The sequence below is a fragment of the Telmatherina bonti genome (genome assembly GCF_933228915.1).
Source record: "Telmatherina bonti genome assembly, chromosome: 3".
Lineage (NCBI taxonomy): Eukaryota > Metazoa > Chordata > Actinopteri > Atheriniformes > Telmatherinidae > Telmatherina > Telmatherina bonti.
The window spans coordinates 5,559,825-5,576,656 of NC_136621.1; the positions used below are offsets into that span (position 1 = coordinate 5,559,825).

General features: G+C 44.4%; 1 protein-coding gene across 2 annotated transcripts in view; it reads left to right on the top strand.

The window, feature by feature from the left end:
- Positions 1-7,650: 7,650 nt before the first annotated feature.
- The window catches only part of LOC306774634 (hexokinase-1), a 33,248-nt gene continuing 24,066 nt past the window's right edge, over positions 7,651-16,832 (top strand). For both annotated transcript variants that reach the window (XM_079264770.1, XM_079264771.1), the window contains exons 1-2: positions 7,651-7,947; positions 9,991-10,153. In XM_079264770.1, the coding sequence (XP_079120896.1) occupies positions 7,885-7,947; positions 9,991-10,153 (226 nt within the window). In that variant the 5' untranslated portion in view covers positions 7,651-7,884. The remainder of the gene's footprint in view (positions 7,948-9,990; positions 10,154-16,832) is intronic.

Consider the following 16,832-nt stretch of genomic DNA (forward strand, 5'->3'; position numbering starts at 1 on the left):
GCCTCTGGAGCTATTTCTGGTCACACAAGCTCATTTAAAAGAAATAAGACGACTGGTGACACATGGAGAAATGCAGCTGAGTCAATGACAGGAAAAAATGAGCTGAAAAGAGGAAGGAGGCGTCTGGTTTACTGCCAGATGACCTGCAACTGTTACGCTGCCATGCTGTTGGATCAGAAGAATTCTGTTGAGTACACTTATCCAACCCTCAGAAGTCCGCTTCGTTCTGCAGGGAAATACAGAAACTCATCAAAACCTCCTGCTGGATGTCCTCAAATGGAGGGTTAAAAAATAACCTGATTTTGTATTTTCTAAGATTGATTATACAAGAAAGAGAAGATAAGAAACACGCTGATCATCTACTTTATCAAGTCCACTTTCCAGTACCTGCCTGGACCCGTTTCTCCTCCAGTACTGCCTTAATCCTTCATTTAATAACAAGGACGAAACATTGTTGACATGAAGCATCACACAGTTGTAGCACATCACCATGACAACCTCCCGTTCCACCTCATCACCATGAGAATCTCCCGTTCCACCTCATCACCATGAGAATCTCCCGTTCCACCTCATCACCATGACAACCTCCCGTTCCACCTCATCACCATGAGAATCTCCCGTTTCACCTCATCACCATGACAACCTCCCGTTCCACCTCATCATGATGAGAATCTCCCGTTCCACCTCATCACCATGAGAATCTCCCGTTCCACCTCATCACCATGAGAATCTCCCGTTCCACCTCATCACCATGACAACCTCCCGTTCCACCTCATCATGATGAGAATCTCCCGTTCCACCTCATCACCATGAGAATCTCCCGTTCCACCTCATCACCATGAGAATCTCCCGTTCCACCTCATCACCATGAGAATCTCCCGTTCCACCTCATCACCATGACAACCTCCCGTTCCACCTCATCACCATGACAACCTCCCATTCCACCTCGTCCCAAAGCTGCTCTGCTGGATGTAGATCTGGTGACTGTGGAGCCGTTGGAGGACAGGGAACTCATCGTCATGGAGATGATGTGAGCTTTGTGACATGGTGCATCATCCTGCTGGAAGTTTCCATCAGAAGATGCTACACTGTGCTCAGAAAGGGATGGACATGGTCAGCAGCAGGACTCAGGGAGGCTGTGGAGGTTAAACCAGGTCATGTTGGTACTAAGGGGACCAAAGTGGGACCAGAAAACCTCCCCCCACCGTTCCAGCAGCAGCAGCATTGATCCTGACGGCAGGATGGATCCATGTTGTCATGATGTTTCCAGCAGATTCTGATCCTACCATGTGAATGTGGAGCTGAACTGGAGACTCATCAGACCAGCAACGTTTCTCCATCTTCTATTGTCCAGTTCTGGTGAGTCTGTGTGAATTGTAGCCTCAGTTTCCTGTTCTTACTGACAGGAGGGAACCCGCTGTGGTCTTCTGCTGCTGGAGACCATCTGCTTCCAGGCTGGACGTGTTCAGATGATGTTCTGCAGGATGGAACCAGTGCTGACTGGACTTCCAGTTGTCTTTCTGCCATCTCCAACCAGTCTGACCAGTCTGACCTCTGACCTCTGACATCAACATCTGGATATTTGCTCTTCTCCAGAGCTTCTCTGGAAACCCTGGAGATGCTGGTGTGTGAAAATGCCAGTACATATTTAGAACAAAATGCTGCATTCAGTCATCTCCTTCTTCCTCATCCTGATGCTCAGTCTGAACTTCAGCCAGTCGTCTTCATCATGACTGAACACTTTTTATTTTATTCAAACTGAAAATGTGCCTCGAAGTCACTGTGGGACGCCGTGAGAACATTCCAGAACAACAGAACTGCTTCAGACTGAATGAAGTCATTGTGTGTCTTTACACTCCTCCTTCCTCGTGGACGTAAAGGGAAGATCCACACGGAGCAACAGCTTTCCTGTAAAGTAGTTCAGCAGGAGCTAAACCTGCAGCTGAGGGGACGGAGCTTTTCGGTCGCTTCTCTGCACTCGTGGAACAGTTTTCTGCATCACATCAGAGCTGCCAGCATGTCGGAAGTCCTTTCTCGAGACCCTCTTCTTCACTCTGGCTTTGGACATGGTTGAGCTTGAGCTAATCTTCAGAGTATCTATTTTATTGCTTTTATTTTGTGTTTTTTGCATTTGTTTTTACTGATTTTTATTGTTTTAGTGTCCAGCACGGGCAGGGGGAGTTGTAGTAGTCATAGTAGTAGTCATGGTAGTAGTGGTAAGTGCTTTTTTCTGAACATGAATTAAGCAAAAATAAATAAATAAAAATTTAATGGACAAACAGACAAAAAAAGAACATGTAAACAGGCAATATAAATAAACGTGAACAACAAAACAACCGACTGCAGTTTAAAGTATATCAGCCGAAGTTCTCTGACTGACTAAATGACTCCTTCACACATGTTTTTACTTTCTCAACAAATAAGACACAGTAGTAAGAGAGTGTGTGTACTACTGAAATAATGAAAAAACACAGTATAAAGTGGACCTAAATGACAATTCCTTAAAGCCAAAGAATGAAACTGTTCTTGTTTGCTCGTGATGTAATTCTCTAACCTGACTGAACAGAGTCAGTTTTCTGGCCAAAGCTTCTTCTTCTTCCTGCTGGAAAGTTCCCTGGATCAGAAAACAGTAGGATGGATTTTACTGAGTGACACTCAGCATATGGACAGATGAATATTCTGACAGGCCAACATGATCCAACATGTAAACTGTTTCAGCGTGACCTGGTTAATGGCTGCCACCTAGTGTCTGTCGTCGCTGACACGACGACAACCAGCATGCACATCGTTGGAAAAACATCTCAAATCTGCATTGTAACGTTTTACTTTCAGCCCAACAAATACACAATAATTACAGGATAAATACTTTCTTTATCCCAGAAGGCTATTTAAGATTAGAAATGGACAATAATAATGTATATTATCATATATACAGTCGTCCTCAGATGTTTTCACACCCTCCCATTGAAGATGGAGAAAAAACAGCTGTCAGTGAAATAAGTTGAAATAAAAAAGCAATAATAAATAAAAAAAATTATGAGAATCATTACATTACTTTCTGATTCTGATTTAATAGATTTTTTTTTTTAAAAAGCAAACAAATATGATGAAATAATATATGTTCTATCAGTCATAAACTAATATTTAGTAGAACAAGATGTTTCCGCTCCAGTCAGGTGTTTTCTGCTCCTCCCAGTCAGACTTCTGCACCTGTTGACAGGTATTTTGTCCCACTGTTCATTAGAAAAATGCTCTAAAAGTTTTGGACCGAAATAATGAATATAATCTCTCAAATTATTTCTGTTCCTATTCTTATTTCCCCCAAACTGTGCGTCTTAGGTCTTTACCTGAAAATCTCTCCTTAAAATCACATGAATTACAATTGATTAATCTTTGTGTGACTCACTCAAAAAGTCTTATAGCTTTAAACTGGAATAATACATCTTTCCCTTCTATTAATTATTGGCTTAATGAATTATCCTCATGCTTAGCTTTGTGTTTTACAAAATTCTGTTTTTAAACTTTCTCAAGACTACTGATTTTCAAACTTCTCCCCCTGCAACAGCAGATTAATACATTCTATAAGTTTGTTCATTATTAACATTCAGTTTATTTCTATGTCAATAATACATTCATTTCTGATGTACTTTAATATGATATAATGCTTGAGCCTATTCCTCTTTAGTTGGTGTTGTTTGGATTTCTGCATAATTTTTTTATTTTTTATTTAGTTATATGGTTATAAGTTATATGTGTGGTTATATGTGTATGTGTGTACGTGTGTATGTATGCATGTATATATATATATATATATATATGTATATGTATGTATGTATGTATGTATGTATATGTACATATGTTTCTTTCCTTTCTTTTTTTTTCTACCTGGATAGATGAGATTTTGGGGGGTTGGAGGTAAAGTTGGTCTGGATTGTATAAGCTTGTCAACTCTCTTTCTCTATGTTTTGATCCAACCTTCAAAATTAAATAAATATATGTTTTGTTTTTGTTTTTTTTTTAAAAAGTGCCCTAATTTGTCCAGGACCGATTTGTTTGTTTGCTTTTTTTTTTATTAAATGAAAAAACAGTATCTTATATTACTAAATTATCATTTAGCAAATTTATAGTTATTTTTCCTTTTTCAGTTATTTGAGTTACTGTTGTAAATTCAGTCTTTTTTCTTTAATAAAAGGGTTTAAATATGTTTGTTTAAAGCTGTTTTTAATGTATTTGTTTGCTGTTCTTGTTTATTTTGATTGACTTTGTTCAACCTGGTCCTCCGGATAAACAGATCCTCAGTGATCCTGCCTGGATCCATCACCTGGCCTCATCGCTGGAATTACAGGAACTTCAATCAGAATTATTGATCAGGTTGAGATGGATCAGAAACCTCTGTGATCTGCGTGTTTTATTTTCCACTGCAGCCTCGTAGTTTCTCGTCTTGACTTCTGTCTTGTTTCCTGTTTTGTCTTGTAGTTTTTTGTGTCTTTGTGTTTGCATCGTTTGTCATACCTGCCTCTAGTTTCTGTAATCAGACCTTTTTTTGGTTCTGGGTCGACTCAGTGTGTATCTGTGTTGGTTCTGCTCGTGTCTGAGGTCCAGTTTGGCCTTTTGTTCCCAGTTCTTCTGCCTCTGCAGTGTTTCCTTAAGGCATCCATCCACCTGTGTCTCTGTGAGTCCTGCATTAGGCTGCCATGCTTCCACGTCCCTGACAGAAGCATTCATGCTAGTTTTATGTGCGTATGTTTGTGTGTGTGTGTGTGTGTGTGTGTGAGTGTATGTGAGTGTGTGAGTGTGTGTGTGTGTGTGTGTGTGACTTTCGACCACTTGGTGAATTCCTGTGTCCTGTCCCTGGCCCCAGCACACCGAATGTTTGCAGTAGGAACAAAAGAGATTATTGGAGCACGATAACGTGACGGGCAGGGGCCTCATGCTGCGTAAATCTCACTATTCCAGAGAATGAGATGCAGTCACTAAAATAAAGCTTCTTTTGTTGCTTTTGCATTTTTCTTTACTGTGTTTTTATGATATAGTAAGCAACTAAAGAAACATTCCATTATTATTATAATAACATACATTTCTTATGTTGAATTAACAATGATTTAATCCATTTATTCTTACAAGGACTCAGACGGTTTGGGCTGGAGGCCAAAATTATTCATAATATACATCACAATCTCAGTTTGTCTCATTTGCTGATGACATCAGTCTAATCGGTTCAGCCGAAAACTTGCAGAAAAATGTCGCTACAGAGTCGTAAAATGTTTGACAAAAATTATTTATTACTTTACTTAAAGATAAACCCATGACCAGAGATGCAGAAGTACAAACTATCATGGTAAACTTGACTTTCAGAGGTGTGATGGATGATAAAATCAGATGGACGTACATCTGCTGTAAACTGTATTTCCATGACGACTATAGCAAGATACTTTATGAAGCACAAATCACGCACTACATGTCTCGCTGGTTTGGAGCTAAACATGCTAACAGCCTTGAGTTAAACTGTGAAACATCATCTGGAACTCACAAATTCACCATTTAAGTCCAAATCAAAAAAGTTTTGACATTTCATAAAGCACAATTTCTAAATAAAGTCAGGAACCATTATGTTCATGTCTGAGGACACAGTTAGGATGATGTTATTATGGGGAATCTAAAGAGAAGTCAGCTGAACCATTAGCGGAGAATAACTTTGGAACAGACTGGCTGGCATCACCTAACCAATCATCTTTAAGATTCCAGCAGGCTGAAAAAAGGACAAAATACTTCATAAGATTCTGCATATTGTAGCAACGCCTATGTTGCTGTGAAGTGCCGCAATAGCTAGCTGCTGTGTAGTGTTGTAGCAGTCGGCTGCTGTGAAGTATTACAACATCTAGCTGCTGCATAGCATTACAACAGCTGGCTTCTGTGCTACAGGCATAGCTACAACAGCTACACAGAAGCTAGCTGCTGAGACGCTACACAGATGCAAGCTGCTGTGGCGTTACACAGCAACTAGCTACCACGATGCTAGACAGCAGCTGACTGTTCAACAGCTACACAGCAGCCAGTTGGTGAAATGCTACACAGCAGTTAGCTGCTAGCTTTGAGAAAAATATTTCAGTGAATGAAATCTTAAAAACATAAAGACAAACTGAGACGTAGATGATTTAGCTTTAACCACATTTTTTTATACAGTTTCTGAGACATTTTTTTATCACTTTATGGGAAAAACTCTGTTTAAAATCCGAGAGGAGGGTTTCCTCAGATTAATTTATTCTTTATTTTAATCTCTTAATGTGTGAAGGTGAAAGCGGGTGGAGGGGCTTGGTGTTTGTAAACCCTGGGTACGGCCCTGGTACCTGGCTCATACCAGGCTCTGCTCCTCTTCATCACCTCCTCATCACATTCAGCAGTTCCCCTGTCTTCACAGACATCACGCAGTGAATAGAAGTGACCTCAGCAGCAGCTTCTTGATCACGGAGACTTGAACTCCAAACGAGAGAATATTTCAGCCAGATGATGATGGTCACCTTTACTGGTTGTTGACATGAATGTCTGGTTAGCAACCAGTTTCATCTCAGTCTGGATCTTCACACAAACCAGTGGAACTGCAGCGAAGAGCCCTCCCCCTTCTCCTCCTTGAGCTGCTCTGCTGGGCCGAGCGTGGGGGGGGTCGCAGCACAGCCGGGTCACTCACAGAACCCGTGGTTTCTCTCTGCTTCAGAGGGGTCACGAGGGGGGAGGGATGAGGAGGGCGGGCATCAGTGAGGGGGAGCCCAAAACCAGGAAAATCATGGAGGAGAAAGGCGTGACGTCAGAGTCTGAACACGTCAGTGAGTCAGCAGCCGTGGTTCGTGTCACGCAGAGCGAGGTGACGTAGCAGAGCTGCGGGGGGGGGGGGGGGGGGGGGGGGGCACTTCAGGCTCATTGAAACACTTGTTGAAGAGAGAAACTCTCAGTTGGACACGACAACCTGCCGTCTAACCAACAAAACGGCAGGAAAAGCATCCTGTTAGTCAGCTGCATGGTCCACTGGGGCCCCGTGGGCCCCCCCTTCTGGTCCCCCTCCCCCTTCTGGTTCACCCCCCTTCTGGCTGTTCTCAGGGGGAGAACCTGATCTGAAAACATGAGCAGCTGTTTTCTCAGGTTCATCTGCAGGAAACACCTGAGATGAGTTGTGTTGGAGGAGACCTTCCTCTGGTCGGGAATGCAGCTCAGAACCTTCCAGCAGCGTCTGGGGGGGGGGGGGGGGGGGGTTCTCGGGTGGGAGTGGGACGTGTTCTGCACCAGATAAGAGCCCCTCCTTCCGTAAAGTGTGCAGAGATATGAGCTTCGTGTCGCAGTTTCATCACGACGCTCATGCAGAGAAATTATGACGTCATCACGGCGTCGTCCTGCCGCTCCGCACGTCCACCTCTGGTTACCATGGCAACAGGAGCCGTGCCGGCTGAGGGCAGGTTATCGTAGAGATGCAGCTTCCTCCTTCACACCCTATCCCCCCCTCCCACCTCCTCCCCCTCCTCCTTTCCTCCTCCCCCTCCCCGCGGCCGCTCCGCCCCCTCCATCACGCACGCCCTGCCGCAGCCAATCAGAGAGCTCGGTGGGGTGAATGCATCTCCGTGGGGGTGTCAGGCAGCTCTCAGCTGACAGGGAGGAGCCTGTGTGTGTGTGCGCGCGTGCGTGGTGAGGCGGTGACTGCTGCCTGCGCGGACTAGCGGGCACGGCCGCGACTCTCCTCCGGTTTCATACTTTCCCCTGTAACCTTGCGCAGCTGCTGATCTCCGGCCTGCTGCTCCCTTCTCTGCAGGCAGACACAGGTCGGCGAGGGGGTCACGCGTGAACACCAGGCTCGCTTTCCACGACTCTCCACGCAGCTCCGCGCGGACGTGCAGCAGGATGATCGCGGCTCAGCTTCTGGCCTACTACTTCACGGAGCTGAAAGATGATCAGCTCAAAAAGGTGAGTGGGATCAGCTTCACGCGGAGATCCTTTGTGTCGTGGGATGTGACAGCAGCCCGCTGGGCACCACGGCCGCGGGGGGAGGCAGGGATCGAACCTCCGGGCCGCAGGGGGGTGGGGGGCAGCTACAAGTTAAATTCCTGCTTCCCTGCTCAGCTGCTAGAAGTGCTCACCGTGGATGTCCTTGAGAAGGGCTGCGGTCAGGGATGGTGGTGCAGGCAGTACCTCATCACCAAGGGTTTCCGGTTGCCATGACAGCCAAAGCAGACAGGTGGCTGGGAGGGAGTTGGAAAAGTCAGGAGACACATGACCCCCCCCCCCCCCCCCCCCCCCGTTTCATTCCTTTCTCTGCTCTGTTCTCCTTTTCTTCACTCCGTTTCGTTGTTCACATCTGGAAAAGGAGCAAAAACAAAGCAGCAGACTCCACGTTTCTGCTGAAACCTGAGATGTGACCAGTGGAACCAACCAGGGGGTCAATAGAAATGGGGGTGGGGTGATGGCGCCGTGCAGGGCTTCAGCAGGCTGCTGCTAAAGTAGGTTAATGGAACGAATAACATTCAGAACAGACAATAGAGGTTAAAAGTTCTGCAGCTGGATGTGACTGAGCCACTCCAACCAGAGCTGTGATCCAACTGGTTTAAGTCGAACCAGAAGCGGAAAATTTCGGATATGTGTACTCTCCTCTCTTTACAGATATACTACAGTTAAAGATGTATGAGGATTATTTTTATATTCTATATTAATTATTATTTCTTATTCTATGCCGAGCCCTTCTGACGGTGTTTTCCTGTGTTTGTTGCTGCTGTTGCTCCATTAATGTCCCCGCTGAGGGACGAAAGAAAGGAATCATCAAGGTTGATTTAAAGGTTGATCTTCGTCATCATGGGTTATAAATGTCTAATATCCATCCATCTGTCATCCATCCGTCCTTCCATCCGTCCATCCATCCATCCATCTATCCATCCATCCGTCCTTCCATCCGTCCATCCATCCATCCATCCATCCATCTTGTATGTACTTATAAAGCACTTTTTTAGTCATGTTTACAGCTTGAAGCGCTTTGCACTACATGACTCTTTCACCCATTTACACACACACTCACACCCTGATAGACACACTGCAGGGTTTAGTGTCTTGTCAAAAAAAAACACGGACATGTAGTCAGAGGAAGCCTGGAATCAACCCACCGACCTTCTGGCTGGAAAATTAATTTAACTCTCTTAAATTACATAAACCATGGAGCATATGTGTATAAATAAAAATGAATGAGCAGCTGGACAGTTTGTATTTCCCCATGTATTTTATGTATGTATGTATGAACAACTTTTTAATTTATTTAATCATTTATTGACATATTGTCTCCTTTCACGTCTGTATTTCACTATAATTAATCACATTGTGTTTATTTTTGTTTACTTGTAGATGCACTTTATAACAATAAAATACTATTTTATCATCAATGCATTTTATTTAAGTCTGGAAATTTAAATAAAAAGAAAAAAAAAGTCAAACATAATAAAAATCTAGACAATTTTTAATTAGAAACAGGCATTTGTGTTGGAAAATGGAACCTCAGTGAGATGTTGGAACAACATCTGCCAGTCAGCTGACCTCTGAAGTCTTACTGGTCCTTATTGTCCTATTTTTACCCTCCATGTGTTCAATGGAATTCAGGTGCACGTTGTGAATATTCACTTTCATTTAAAATGTACAGATTTAATCACAGAGATATTTCCCAAAGTGTCAATGCAGATGTTGTTCGTTGTGCTGACGTGTCTGGATGCTGAGGTTCAGCAGCTTGACACGTTCTGCTTCAGGCTTTTTGTTTCCCACAATAACCCTTATAAACTCACAGCTTACAGCAGGCACTGATGCCCTGCTGAAGCAGAGGAATGTCAAAGATCACATCTCTTCAATCAGTTTTAATTTAAATAAGTCCGGTGTGTTTGTGATCAGCTGAACAAATATTTCTGTTTTTCACTTTTGTCATGTGGGATGCTTTCAGCACCTAAAGACCATTCCTGGACTCCCTCTCCTCCCCAGATCGATAAGTACCTTTACTCCATGCGTTTCTCTGATGACACGCTGAAGGACATCATGAACCGCTTCCGCAGGCAGATGGAGGGCGGACTAGATCGTGACACCAACCCCACGGCTACGGTCAAGATGCTGCCCACCTTCGTCAGGTCCATCCCTGATGGATCAGGTGAGGAGTGACGGTGGAACCTGGTTTTATGAACCTTGTTCTTGTTAATCACTTTGAATAAATTCTGTGTTGCAGCTGGAGGATTTGTCTGTTTTTGACAGAAAAAAATGTCCCTGTTACATCACATTACTGTAAGCGTGTTGAAGCACAGCCTGATGTGACCTCTTAAAATCTGCTGATGTGTCAAAACGGTCAGGTCTGTTCTGTGGCAAAAGCCTCTTTGTGCTCCAGATCTGTTGTCGCTGCGAGGCCAAACATTTTCAACAGCATGATCACAACCATGTTCATCTCAGAAATACAATGTATGTTATCGCTTTTAAAGAAATTCTCTTAATAACACATAGCAGATATTCATAGCATTAAAGATCAATGACGATGGATTCAGCTGTTATCGGCCAAGGCGCTGCGTTGACAGTAAAACATCCTGTAACATCTGCATGATGTGGCTGTATCAGCACCAGTTCAACTCATTGCCATAAACATGTTCCATGATTCAGGATCAATACATTCATGTCATAATTTATATAAAACGAGACTGCAGGGTGAAACACAAACAAGCCGCCTCTCAGTCTGACCTTAACAGTCACAACACCAATGTCACGTCTTAACCAGAAAAGTCCTTTTGTAGAGCTAATAAAATAATATAATATAATATAATATAATATAATATAATATAATATAGCTGCACGGTGGTGCAGTGGTTAGCACTGTGGCCTCACAGCAAGAAGGTCGCTGGTTCGATCCTTGGCTGGTTTGGTCAGTGGCCTTTCTGTGTGGAGTTTGCATGTTCTCCCCGTGTATGCGTGGGTTCTCTCCGGGTACTCCGGCTAGGGGCTAAATTGCCCCTAGGAGTGAGTGTGAGCGTGAGTGTGGTTGTTCGTCTCTCTGTGTGTGGCCCTGCGATGGACTGGCGAGCTGTCCAGGGTGTACCCTGCCTGTCACCCAAAGCCAGCTGGGATAGGCTCCAGCTTCCCCGCGACCCTGAATTGGAATAAGCGGTTCGGAAAATGAATGAATGAATGAATAATATAATAATTTTATTTTATAACCATAAAACTGTAGTAATTTATAGAACCAGTAAAAAGTTTGGACACATTTTCACATTCAAGCCAGCGGGACAGTGTGACCTCACTTGTGACTGGTTGTGAAATTTGCCCCCACCCCTCCACCCCTCTCACACACATGAATAATATGTGATAAAACAATAAACCAGGTGTTGGGTGATTGCAACAGGCACAAAATCAGAATATTACTGACAAAATTAAAGGAGAAACAAGCTACACATGCATAGTTTACAACTCTCAGTGGAAGATCTTTGTGCAGACTTACTTTGATAAAAAATGTTGGACAATTTAACAAAGAAATCAGACAAAAGACTGTGAAATGTCCGTAAGAGGCAGAGTCAGACAGCTTCGCTCCTGTCGCTCGCTCTATAAATAGCCTCAAGTTTCAACAACTACATGAGAGGACATGAGAGCAGCAAAGGGCAAAGTTGAAGCCATGGCGAAAGTTAGAAATGACAAAGCCCCCATGCCCCTGACGAGCACTGATAGACATAATGAGACGGATGGTCAAAGGTTCAGGTATAATGGAAAACTTCCACATTTACTGGAAGGAAAGTAAACAAACAGGCACATGAAAACTGCATGCAACAATGTTGATTTTACGCTGAAAACTCATTTAAGCTTCAGGAACATGTCAGTAAATATCTTTTCACAAGTTTATCCAACAAACTAAGCAGACTGATGGCCAATAAGTGTTTACTTTTCCTCACACCACAATAAATATTTGGCTTGGTTTTGCTTACACAAGGCCACATTCAGTGGTTCCGAAACAGGTTACATGACCAGCTCTGAAACAAATCCAACTTTATTTAACAAAGCAAAAGAAAGCCCAAAAAGCCAAAGATGTCTGATGAAGGAGGAGGATATCTAAAGCCAAAAACGTCTCATGAAGTCACCGTCCACCCAACGTCTGACTGAGCGGATGTGGTCGTAGATCGATGGGATTAATTCTGAAATGGCCTGGCATGTAAAAGCAACACTCGTATGTGAAGCCTGGTCACGTGTCATTCCAGTCAGGTCAAGGAGAAAAATAGCTCAGTGGAACAGAAGCTACAGCCTTGGGACTGCTGAATGCAGGAGGTTGTGTTGGGAAGGAGGCTGTTTTGTTGGGATGGAGGTTGTTGTGTTGGGACGGAGGTTGTTGTGTTGGGATGGAGGTTGTTGTGTTGGGATGGAGGTTGTTGTGTTGGGATGGAGGTTGTTGTGTTGGGAAGGAGGTTGTTGTGTTGGGATGGAGGTTGTTGTGTTGGGATGGAGGTTGTTGTGTTGGGATGGAGGTTGTTGTGTTGGGATGGAGGTTGTTGTGTTGGGAAGGAGGTTGTTGTGTTGGGAAGAAGGTTGGCTTGTTAGGAAGGAGGTGGTTGTGTTGGGAAGAAGGTTAGTTCTTTGGTAAGGAGGTTGGTTTGTTGAGGAGGAGTTTGTTTTGTTGGGAATTAGGTTGGTTTGTTGGGAAGGAGGTTGTTGTGTTGGGAAGAAGGTTGGTTTGTAGGGAATGAGGTTGTGTTGGGATGGAGGTTGTTGTGTTGGGATGGAGGCTGTTGTGTTGGGAAGGAGGTTGTTGTGTTGGGAAGGATGATGTTTTTTTAGGAAAGAGGCTGTTTTGTTGGAAAGGAGGTTGTTGTTTTGGCAGGGAGGTTGGTTTGTTGGGAAGGAGGTTGTTGTGTTGGGAATGAGGTTATTGTGTTGGGATGGAGGTTGTTGTGTTGGGAAGGAGGTTGTTGTGTTGGGAAGGAGGTTGTTGTGTTGGGAATGAGGATGTTGTGTTGGGAAGGAGGTGTTTGTGTTGGGAAGAAGATTGGATTGTAGGGAATGAGGTTGGTTTGTTGGGAAGGATGTTGTTGTGTTGGGAATTAGGTTGGTTTGTTGGGAAGGAGGCTGTTGTGTTGGGAAGAAGGCTCACTTGTTGGGAAGGAGGTTGTTGTGTTGGAAAGAACATTGGTTTGTAGGGAATGAGGATGGTTGGTTGGGAAGGAGGTTGTTGTGTTGGGAAGGAGGTTGGTTTGTTGGAAAGGAGGTTGTTGTTTTGGCAGGGAGGTTGGTTTGTTGGCAAAGAAGTTGTTGTGTTGGGAAGAAGGTTGGTTTGTTGAGGAGGGTGATGTTTTTTTTTAGGAAAGAGGTTGTTTTGTTGGAAAGAAGGTTGTTGTGTTGGGAATGAGGTTGGTTTGTTGGGAAGGAGGTTGTTGTGTTTGGAAGGAGGTTGTTGTGTTGGGAAAGAGATTGTTGTGTTATGAAGAAGGTTGGTTTGTGGGGAAGGAGGTTGTTGTGTTTGGAAAGAGGTTGTTGTGTTGGGAATGAGGTTGTTGTGATTGGAAGGAGGTTGTTGTGTCGGGAAGAAGATTGGTTTGTAGGGAAGGAGGTTGTTGTGTTGGGAAGAAGGTTGGTTTGTAGGGAAGGAGGTTGTTGTGTTGGGAAGAAGGTTGGTCTGTAGGGAAGGAGGTTGTTGTGTTGGGAAGAAGGTTGGTTTGTAGGGAATGAGGTTGTGTTGGGATGGAGGTTGTTGTGTTGGGATGGAGGCTGTTGTGTTGGGAAGGAGGTTGTTGTGTTGGGAAGGATGATGTTTTTTTAGGAAAGAGGCTGTTTTGTTGGAAAGGAGGTTGTTGTTTTGGCAGGGAGGTTGGTTTGTTGGGAAGGAGGTTGTTGTGTTGGGAATGAGGTTATTGTGTTGGGATGGAGGTTGTTGTGTTGGGAAGGAGGTTGTTGTGTTGGGAAGGAGGTTGTTGTGTTGGGAATGAGGTTGTTGTGTTGGGAAGGAGGTTGTTGTGTTGGGAATGAGGATGTTGTGTTGGGAAGGAGGTGTTTGTGTTGGGAAGAAGATTGGATTGTAGGGAATGAGGTTGGTTTGTTGGGAAGGATGTTGTTGTGTTGGGAATTAGGTTGGTTTGTTGGGAAGGAGGCTGTTGTGTTGGGAAGAAGGCTCACTTGTTGGGAAGGAGGTTGTTGTGTTGGAAAGAACATTGGTTTGTAGGGAATGAGGATGGTTGGTTGGGAAGGAGGTTGTTGTGTTGGGAAGGAGGTTGGTTTGTTGGAAAGGAGGTTGTTGTTTTGGCAGGGAGGTTGGTTTGTTGGCAAAGAAGTTGTTGTGTTGGGAATGAGGTTGGTTTGTTGGGAAGGAGGTTGTTGTGTTTGGAAGGAGGTTGTTGTGTTGGGAAAGAGATTGTTGTGTTATGAAGAAGGTTGGTTTGTGGGGAATGAGGTTGTTGTGTTTGGAAAGAGGTTGTTGTGTTGGGAATGAGGTTGTTGTGATTGGAAGGAGGTTGTTGTGTCGGGAAGAAGATTGGTTTGTAGGGAAGGAGGTTGTTGTGTTGGGAAGAAGGTTGGTTTGTAGGGAAGGAGGTTGTTGTGTTGGGAAGAAGGTTGGTTTGTAGGGAAGGAGGTTGTTGTGTTGGGAAGAAGGTTGGTTTGTAGGGAAGGAGGTTGTTGTGTTGGGAAGAAGGTTGGTCTGTAGGGAAGGAGGTTGTTGTGTTGGGAAGAAGGTTGGTTTGTAGGGAAGGAGGTTGTTGTGTTGGGAAGAAGGTTGGTTTGTAGGGAAGGAGGTTGTTGTGTTGGGAAGGAGGTTGTTGTGTTGGGATGGAGGTTGTTGTGTTGGGAAGGAGGTTGTTGTGTTGGGATGGAGGTTGTTGTGTTGGGATGGAGGTTGTTGTGCTGGGATGGAGGTTGTTGTGTTGGGATGGAGGTTGTTGTGTTGGGAAGGAGGTTGTTGTGTTGGGATGGAGGTTGTTGTGTTGGGAAGGAGGTTGTTGTGTTGGGAAGAAGGTTGGCTTGTTAGGAAGGAGGTGGTTGTGTTGGGATGGAGGTTGTTGTGTTGGGATGGAGGTTGTTGTGTTGGGAAGGAGGTTGTTGTGTTGGGAAGAAGGTTGGCTTGTTAGGAAGGAGGTGGTTGTGTTGGGAAGAAGGTTAGTTCTTTGGTAAGGAGGTTGGTTTGTTGAGGAGGAGTTTGTTTTGTTGGGAATTAGGTTGGTTTGTTGGGAAGGAGGTTGTTGTGTTGGGAAGAAGGTTGGTTTGTAGGGAATGAGGTTGTGTTGGGATGGAGGTTGTTGTGTTGGGATCGAGGTTGTTGTGTTGGGAAGGAGGTTGTTGTGTTGGGAAGGATGATGTTTTTTTAGGAAAGAGGCTGTTTTGTTGGAAAGGAGGTTGTTGTGTTGGGAATGAGGTTGGCTTGTTGGAAAGGAGGTTGTTGTTTTGGCAGTGAGGTTGGTTTGTTGGGAAGGAGGTTGTTGTGTTGGGAATGAGGTTATTGTGTTGGGAAGGAGGTGTTTGTGTTGGGAAGAAGATTGGTTTGTAGGGAATGAGGTTGTTGTGTTTGGAAGGAGGCTGTTGTGTTGGGAATGAGGTTGTTGTGTTGGGAAGGAGGTGTTTGTGTTGGGAAGAAGATTGGGTTGTAGGGAATGAGGTTGGTTGGTTGGGAAGGATGTTGTTGTGTTGGGAATTAGGTTGGTTTGTTTGGAAGGAGGCTGTTGTGTTGGGAAGAAGGCTCACTTGTTGGGAAGGAGGTTGTTGTGTTGGAAAGAACATTGATTTGTAGGGAATGAGGATGGTTGGTTGGGAAGGAGGTTGTTGTTTTGGCAGGGAGGTTGGTTTGTTGGCAAAGAGGTTGTTGTGTTGGGAAGAAGGTTGGTTTGTTGAGGAGGGTGATGGTTTTTTTTTAGGAAAGAGGTTGTTTTGTTGGAAAGAAGGTTGTTGTGTTGGGAATGAGGTTGGTTTGTTGGGAAGGAGGTTGTTGTGTTGGGAAGAAGGTTGGTTTGTAGGGAAGGAGGTTGTTGTGTTGGGAAGAAGGTTGGTTTGTAGGGAAGGAGGTTGTTGTGTTGGGAAGAAGGTTGGTTTGTAGGGAAGGAGGTTGTTGTGTTGGGAAGAAGGTTGGTTTGTAGGGAAGGAGGTTGTTGTGTTGGGAAGGAGGTTGTTGTGTTTGGAAGGAGGTTGTTGTGTTGGGAAAGAGATTGTTGTGTTATTATAGAAGGTTGGTTTGTGGGGAATGAGGTTGTTGTGTTTGGAAAGAGGTTGTTGTGTTGGGAATGAGGTTGTTGTGATTGGAAGGAGGTTGTTGTGTTGGGAAGAAGATTGGTTTGTAGGGAAGGAGGTTGTTGTGTTGGGAAGAAGGTTGGTTTGTAGGGAAGGAGGTTGTTGTGTTGGGAAGAAGGTTGGTTTGTAGGGAAGGAGGTTGTTGTGTTGGGAAGGAGGTTGTGTTGGGAAGAAGGTTGGTTTGTAGGGAATGAGGTTGTTGTGTTGGGAAGAAGGTTGGTTTGTAGGGAATGAGGTTGTGTTGGGATGGAGGTTGTTGTGTTGGGATGGAGGTTGTTGTGTTGGGAATGAGGTTGGTTTGTTGGGAAGGAGGTTGTTGTGTTTGGAAGGAGGTTGTTGTGTTGGGAAAGAGATTGTTGTGTTATGAAGAAGGTTGGTTTGTGGGGAATGAGGTTGTTGTGTTTGGAAAGAGGTTGTTGTGTTGGGAATGAGGTTGTTGTGATTGGAAGGAGGTTGTTGTGTCGGGAAGAAGATTGGTTTGTAGGGAAGGAGGTTGTTGTGTTGGGAAGAAGGTTGGTTTGTAGGGAAGGAGGTTGTTGTGTTGGGAAGAAGGTTGGTTTGTAGGGAAGGAGGTTGTTGTGTTGGGAAGAAGGTTGGTT